At 43.3% G+C, this 8287-nt stretch overlaps 1 protein-coding gene across 1 annotated transcript; it reads left to right on the top strand.

Moving 5' to 3' along the window:
• The first annotated feature begins 975 nt into the window (after window positions 1-975).
• On the top strand, window positions 976-6478 carry PGRMC1 (progesterone receptor membrane component 1). Its single transcript, XM_058813863.1, has 3 exons — window positions 976-1377; window positions 3158-3313; window positions 4553-6478. Exons 1-3 carry the CDS (start codon window positions 1059-1061, stop codon window positions 4651-4653), a joined length of 576 nt encoding a protein of 191 aa, XP_058669846.1. The 5' UTR covers window positions 976-1058; the 3' UTR covers window positions 4654-6478.
• The last annotated feature ends 1809 nt before the right edge of the window (window positions 6479-8287 follow it).

Genomic DNA, 8287 nt, shown 5'->3' with positions numbered 1-8287 from the left:
TGATACCAAGGAGCAGATGTCACCAGTCATATTGTACCTGTATTTGGGGCTCCATTTGCTCCACCATATGAACATCATACCAAGTAGATACATCCAAGTTAGCATTTCCTTCAGCTTAAGTTTTAATTCACCAAAACCTCCACTGAGAAGAAACATTAATACAGAACTCTGTGACAGGATAATTTTATTTTTCATGCTATATTAGTACATCATGGTTGCTGCTTCTGTAGTTTTGTGAGGCCTGGAGGTAATATCTGAATGAGAAAAACCCAGAAGTTTGGTTACTTCTTCCTTTTTCTTCTATGTTAAGTTTGACATTTCTGGAGTATTCAGAAAAGTCACTGCCTTGCCAAGAAAGCGAAGATGTGCACAGGTGGAGCGAGTGTAGGGAGTGACAGAACGGGTCAGGCTGGAAGGGAGCACAGCGGGTCCAACCTCCCTGCTCAGGCAGGGTCAGCCCGGGGGCACAGGATTGCATCCAGACCGTTCTTGAATTTCTACAATGAGAGACACTCCACGAACTCTCAAGACAATCAGTTCCATTGTGCAATCACTGCACAGTAAAGAAGTTTGCCTGGTATTCAGGTGGAACTTCCAAGGCATCAGTTTCTGCCTGCTGTCCCCTGTCTCACTCTGGCAGCGCGGAGCTGAGCCGGGCTCCATCCTCCATCCAGCAGCGCGGTTCGCACAGCGCATCGCGGCAGCCCCGACACGGCTCTAACGCCACTCCGAGGTTATTTTTTACGGAATTTCTGTGGAACCGAGTGCCGCCACAGCGGCCTGGCCTGACCCAATCTGGGGAGCCGCGGCCACGGCCGATCCCGCACCACCACCTAGCGCCGGCGGCGGGCGCGGAGCCGCGGAGCCGAGCCCGCCCGGCCCGCCCAGCAGAGCCCGCCCGGCCCGGCCTGGGGGCGGCCCCGCGCCCGCGCCTCAGCCCCGCCGCGCCCACCGCCCGCCCCTGGGTCCGCCTCGCCGGGCCGGGTGAGCTCCGTGCTCTGTGCTCCGTGCGGCGCTGCGCGCTCCGAGCCCGCGGAGCCGCCGCACAGAGCAGCGCCATGGCCCGCGAGGAGGTGGCGGTGGCCGGCGAGGAGGCGGCGGGCGAGAGCGGCGGGCTGCTGCTGGAGATCGTGGGCTCCCCGCTCAACCTGAGCCTGCTGGGCCTCTGCCTCTTCCTGCTCTACCAGATCCTGCGGGGCGAGCGGCCCGCGGCGCCCGCGGGCGAGGCGGACCCGCCGCCGCTGCCCAAGATGAAGCGCCGCGACTTCACCCTGGAGCAGCTGCGGCCCTTCGACGGCGTGAGCGACCCGCGCATCCTCATGGCCGTCAACGGCAAAGTCTTCGACGTGACCCGCGCCAGGAAGTTCTACGGGCCCGGTGAGGGCGGGGGCTGCGGGGCGGGCCCGGCCCGGGCGCTCCGCACGCTCCGGGGAAGCGCAGGCGGGTCGGGGCCGGTGCTGGCCGGGAGCGCCTTCCCTCGGCGGGGATCGGCGCTGAGCCCATCCCGGTCCCCATGCGGAGCTTTGGGAGGGCTCGGCCGGTGCTTGGCGCCGGGAAGGCTGCGGGACGGTCACTGCTGCCGTCCGGGTCCAGTCGGGCCCCGGCGTTGGAGAAACTCCGGCTTTGCCACTTTACGTAGTTTCATTATTCTCGGTGTTCTCCCATGGCAATCTACACGTACCATGAGAGGTTGGGCGGCTTTGTGGGCCTGGGTTGCCTTTGCCTGATGGCGGGCAGCAGAAGCGAAGTATTCTCTCAGTGTTGACATTCCATTCCCAACTTTTAGTGTGTATCGCTCTATTGCATAATATTTATACTAAATAGTTGGCAATTTAGATTAAACCAGCTTTCTACCAGGAGCTAGTTCAAACGTGCAAAGATTGAATAACCTATGCTCGTAGAGCAGCCAGTGATGAGGTGGGTGGGACTACGTGCACCCAGATGAAGGAGTTTTATCACCTCCACGAGGCCATGGGGTTTTATTTTTATCAGAGGCTGCCTGTTAAAACTGCTCACTGAGGCTTGCTGATTTGTACCAGGTTCTGCCTGGCATAACCACTCTCGAGCTGTCCAGACAGCCTGGTAGCTGCAGTAGTGAGCTGCCAGTGCTGCTTAAGAGACAAGGAGAAAAATGCAGGAGACACCACGTTTTTGGAAGTGTTATCAGTTACAGCTTTTGGGCCAAACATAGACGAGACTGCCACTGAATGATGCCAGGCTGTAGCTTTGCATTCTGCAGCAGTCAGAATGATATGCATAGTGAGTTAGATGTGCAGTTCTGTGTTTGTGCAACCTAAAAATCCAGTTGACATAAGGTCCAAGCTTTAGATGCTGCCTTATTTGATGACAGTAAAAGCTGTCTTTGCATCTGATTTGGTAATTGCTGAATGGCTCACCACAATGTCTGGCTAGTTTGATTTTCATTTTAATGGAAAAGTAAGATTCTTTTGATTAATTTAGGAAAAAGCACACTGGAAGTTGGCATGTGCTCTACAATAACCAGACTTCATATCTAACATCTTTGAGCTTCTTTTAGAAGAACTTTGAATGTCTAGTTGAACATGCAGTATCTCAATTTTTGGCTTGTCATGCAAGCAAGTCAATCATTAATGAAGTTTAGCAAGAGTTTATCTTGATGTCTCTTATCTCTTGTGAGTTAAATGTTTTGGTCATTTGAGTTCATCTTGCATTTTGTTTTAATAGATGTTTCCTCCAACTTGGTAATTTCTCATAGCTCCACTATATTTTCTGTCAAGCCATCCTTTCATCTCCAGTCAGGAGTATCCATCAGAAAACTTTGATTTCACCCCATAGACATCCTTCCTCTGTTCCTTATTCTAAGGATGTGTGTCCCAGTCTGTATGCTTGTCCTTACCCTGTTTATATGTGCTGTGCACCATTGTGTGGTTCATTGTCCTGATGTTTCAGCAAACCTCAGTAGTATCCTTCTCCATTATTTTGTTTCTTGTCCTCTTCCTCCGTTTTCTCTTATTACCAATTAGAATAAAACTTTAAAGCATTTCAGAATCTTGAGGCACCTGATGCATGGCTCAGGGTAGAAACTCACCATCTGTTTTAGTTTGGGGACTCTGATCCATGAAGGTAACATAGCTTCCATTGCCTCTGCAATAATGCTGCTTATGTTTTTATTTCAAAGAGGGCCCATATGGGATTTTTGCTGGAAGAGATGCATCCCGAGGCCTTGCCACCTTCTGCCTGGACAAGGAGGCACTGAGGGACACCTATGATGACCTCTCTGACCTCAATGCTACACAGCAAGAGACCTTGAGGGACTGGGAGTCACAATTCACTTGTAAGCAATTTTAAACCTATTTACAAAGAAGTAGTTAACTGGTAGTAGGGGAAGCAATAGTTAAAAGGCTGTAACCAGCTGGAAGCATTATATATATATATATATATATATATATATGTGTGTGTGTGTGTATGTGTGTATATATGCATATATATATAATATATATATGTGTATGTATGTATATATATATATATATGATGGAAATTGCATACATCAGTCCACCAGTTACCAGTATAGTGTAAATAAAATGTGTTTTCCTTTTAAATCTAGTGTTGAAAGGTTTACTATAACCAGCTGCAATGGAGTTTTCTCCACATGATGTCATTAGAAATCTCCATCCTGACCTGATGTGCCCCTACTATTTTGGCCTTCTTCCTGTTTTAATTAAGACTGTTAATCACGCCACAGTGAATGGCTGGTTTATTATGCTAACAAGCTTGTTGCAGAAACCAGAACTGTGCTATCAAATATATGACTTGAGCTAGTGTTAAAATCTACCTTTACAAGTGTTGAGCATCAGGACTGACAGTGAAGTCCTCTCTTTTTATTACTGTGTTCCTATTAAATATGACAAATAGTTGTTTTAAGTATTTATAACAACATTGCTAGTCTGAAATACCTGAAATCAGGGAGTTCTGATTTGAAGTTGACAGATAGGCAACATAATATAGCTCTCAGTCTTTACATGTCTTGGCATTTTTACATGCTCAAAAGGAGATATAAAATAAATCAGAGGCTTAATCACATAATCGGATAACAGACCCATCTCTATCTTTGGGAGAAATTATCTCCCTTCTGTCCTATTGAATATTTGTAATACACATTACAAAAAATAAAACCCCTTCCAGGTTGTGTATATGTGTGCACATACGTATGTGCATGTTTAATAATGTAAATATTCTAACAATGCCTTTGGTTTTAACATTGGCAAGAGAAATAATCTAATCCAGGATTCTGTTTCCTTGGCTGGGTGAGTACCTCAGTTTGTGTTTATTCATCTTTTGGTTTAGGCAATAAAATGAGAGTTACATTCACTTCACCTGATTCTTATGACAGCAGTAATAGTAGTTCAGGTAGTAGTTGATTTTAGCTTTTCTCCTTTCCCCCAGTGTTTGGAACAAGTTGGTCAGAGCTGTTTTATTGAAATATAGTCATCCTGTTCATTCAGGAAACAGTTGGAGGAGTTTATAAACGTGTCTCTTCAGGGCAGAAAATTACTTGGATTTTTTTTTTCCCCAGTTAAGTACCATCATGTTGGTAAGCTGCTGAAGGAAGGGGAGGAACCCACCGTGTACTCTGATGAAGACGAGAAAGATGCCCAGGATGCAAAGAAAGAGTAGATACTGCAGTGTGGAACAATCTGTTTTTGAACCACAATGGATCATTTGTAACATTCCACTTCTGTTTCACAAGGTGCAGCAGCAGCAAGGTTTACAAAAGGTCCAGAGGTACAGTGAATGGTTTCTTTTCAAAGATTTCCTTTTCAAATTCAGTGGGAAGCTTCTGAAGGTCTATGATCTGTCTTGCTTTAAACCCACATAATAAGTATGCATGACAAATGTCTGTGCAAAAGTAAACTGCAATTTTGGCAATAAAAGACTGTTTTCCTGCTATCACCATTTAGTGCAAAGTAGGTTGGAATCAAGTTTTTCATTACCAACCTATCACTGTGGAGACAAGCACATGACTCACTTCACATATGCAACACAAACACCACTAAATCTTCTTTTGTGTTAGCTTCTGCAGGATCTGGCAGATCTTACCTGGGTTGTAATTCCTTTAGAAAAGGGACTATATTTTGTTCACAAAGCATCATACTCATTTGTTGTGCAGTGTAATTCATTATTATGTGAGATAATTTGGCTTTTGAGTCATTGCATTAGTGACTTACAGATGAAACACTAACTGCTTTTAAAAAAGATTAAGAATTTTTGTGAGGTTAAATCACTTTTAAGTATTTAATAAAGACTGATGAATGCTTGATGTATTCAACATGCATAATTCTGCATAGACTAATATTGTCTGTTCACTTTTAAAGCACATCTATAGTGTTACAAAAGTTTAGATAATGAGTGGAACTAGGCATCCCTACAGGTACACCATGGAGTGTGACTTGACTATTGTTCATTTGATTTTCTTCTCAGCAAAAAGTGCTCCTATGAATGTTAATGGAATTATATTAAACATGAAAGATCAGCTGCTCTTGATTCCTAGGCCTAAAAAACAAGAAGTTGCTGGTATGGCATGATTAGCAAGTGCTCTTGTACATGCACCTCTACCTAGCAGAAAAACATTACTGGTCAATGTAACTTACATAAGTTTCCTGTACAAAATAAAACAGTGCAAGCTGTTTCTGCATTGAGGCCTTTGTTGGTTTGGAATGTTGCCATTCAAAGAAATGACACAATCTCATGCATAACCAGCACCTGACCTTTGAGTTGCTTTCTACTTATTTGCTCTTGGCTTAATTACTAGGTTTTTTCTAAGTGACCTCCCTCCTACCAGAGAGGGCTGGATAAATGGATATGACCAAGGAAAAATGTAAATGTTCATCATCCAAAATACTTCCATAAAACTTATAAATTCCAAGATAACTAATGATTTTCTGATCACATGTGAACTTGTTTCTTGTCCAGGTGATTCTGCTAGTGCAGAATCTCCAGGGTGCCTGTCCGGTGTAGTTCCCTCTGTTTCATTTCTCTGACTCGACTGTCTGGTTGTTTCAGTTTGGCAACATGCCCAAAATGAGGAACTGAGTCCTGGGTGGGAAGGTGCAAACTAGGCAGAAGTGTTCAAAAGTAGAGTGTGTTGCACAACAGCAGCTTTCATAAACGAGTTGACACAACATATTAAAGTGCCTGAGACTATCTGTGGTGAGAACAACTGACTCTCCCTCAGTCCCAACACCGTCCTGGGATTTTCTTTTGGTTGCACTGGGCCTTCCAATGAAGAGCAAGGTTGTTTGAGCCAGAGTTGTGTAAAGTGGTACTGTATGAACTACCTGACAAAGGTCTGGAGACACACATAGGCCTTGTCATGACCTTTGTGTTGCTGTTTTATTTTTAGAGACATTTATACTCTTTGCAAACTACTACTAATGGTTTACCTCAAATTGGAAATGTGCTTTTATTTGTTTAAGGCAGAAAATAAAATACTCTTGCATAATGGTGGAGTTTGTTTTTATTTACTGCAACCAAATGTTATATTTTATTATTATATTTAATAGTCCCCTAACGTTTCAAGTTTTATATTATCTTTCTCTGATCTGTCAGGTTATCCAATCCATAGATTGCGTAAAATATGTTCTAATGGAATGCTTGTAAATGCAGTTTGCTAGTAAAATTTTGACAGAATATTAAATAGCGAACACGCTCTATTGCAGAAAAAAACCCCAAGTAATTGTTAATACTGAGCAAAAGCTGGAGCTTTGGAAGGCTGTAACCTACCCTTAAGTGGACCCAACCACCTGACTCTAAAGTTACTCTGTAACATCTTCTGAGGAACTAAAAACTATTTTAAGGATTAATCTGTACATCAGAACGTTATGCATCACAAAGAGAAATAGCAACATAAACGATGCAGAAAACATGCAGTAACACAAGAAAAGCTCATTGTTAATACTTCTTGGGGAGGAGGCATGACACTTTGGTAAGATTGTTACTTTTTCAAGGAAAGCAGAGAATTCCTTGTGAAAGGAGAAGTGTGTCACAAAAGCTGCTCATAAAGCAGCAGGCACAGGTTTTACTTCTTTCCAAAGTGCTGAAGAAAATGGATGGGTTTTAACTTCTTTTTTAGTCTGTTCATTACAATTTGAACCCTTCCTTCAACAGTGACTGGCAGCAATGACTATGCAAAAAGAGCCATGCCAGGCAGCTCATCAGGCTGTACATTAACCAGGCAGGACAGGATGACCAATTCAAGGCAGACAATGTCACTAATCTCCCTCCTCTGACGTGTCCAACACCTGTCACAAAGATCTTTGCCAGGACAAATCAAAACAATTGAGTCATATCTTATTTTCAACCATACTCTTAACTGCTTTGTAAAATTCAGATATTCTCTCATCAGGGCTTCACCTGCCTGTATTCACCTTTATTAGCTCTTACTTCCTGCTGTTTCAGTTAAACAAAAAAAAGTTCAGTATTGAATGCTTCTGTTGAAAATTACGTAAGGGGCTTTATGAAAAGTGAGGCATTTCTATGCATTGCCTGGAATCCCTGGATTAAGAAGAAAAGGCTTTTTATCATAATTGCTGTATTGTATTTCAAGCAGATGGACTGATTTAATAATGGGCCTTGTGTAATTCTGCTTTCAAACCAGCCTGTAGGATTTTGGCTTCAGCATTTAGCACAAGGTACAACCCACAGGTCACAAACTTTCAGTAACAAAGCATTGTTCAGCCCACTTCTCTCCATAGCAGCTCTATGAGGAGGCATTTTCACTAGTTCTGTACAGAAAATTAGATTTGATAGCAAGAGCTGCAGTCTCAGGGCCAACTTCATACATGTCAGAGTAAACAGTGTTTCCATAAAAAGCACCCAGCCTCTTGAAACAGCAGCTGGGCACAACAGCGCACATCAGGTTCAAACTGAAAGGTGTGAAAGTATACCAGAAATGTTCTATATTTCCATTGCTGAACTATATAAATGCTGCTTTTAATGCATATTTTCATCTAATAAATGTTTTAATTGCCAAAACATTCTGTAACTGTCATATGTGGGATGTGACATTTATAACAACTAAAATCCAATCTACAAAGCCATGCATTTTAAAAGTTTTAAAGCAAGCTGTTACATATATCTTTAAAGATTAGCCTTCAGGATAATAAAATCATATTAAGCAGGCCAGTGTATGAAAAAGTGGGGCTCATATTAAATGTGCTGACAGGAAAAAGAAAATCTTCCCTGTGAGTGTGGTGAGGCTGTGGCAGAGGCTGCCAGAAGAAACTGGGTGCCCCAGCCCTGGAAGTGTTCA

The sequence above is a fragment of the Ammospiza caudacuta genome, chromosome 14 (genome assembly GCF_027887145.1).
Source record: "Ammospiza caudacuta isolate bAmmCau1 chromosome 14, bAmmCau1.pri, whole genome shotgun sequence".
Lineage (NCBI taxonomy): Eukaryota > Metazoa > Chordata > Aves > Passeriformes > Passerellidae > Ammospiza > Ammospiza caudacuta.
This window is presented reverse-complemented; position numbering and strand designations above follow the sequence as displayed.

Coding starts and splice junctions, on each gene's coding strand:
- PGRMC1 (XM_058813863.1), top strand. CDS start 1,059: ATGGCCCGCGAGGAGGTGGCGGTGGCCGGCGAGGAGGCGGCGGGCGAG. Junction 1,378..3,157: donor CAGGAAGTTCTACGGGCCCG/GTGAGGGCGGGG, acceptor TTTATTTCAAAG/AGGGCCCATATGGGATTTTT. Junction 3,314..4,552: donor CTGGGAGTCACAATTCACTT/GTAAGCAATTTT, acceptor TTTTTTCCCCAG/TTAAGTACCATCATGTTGGT.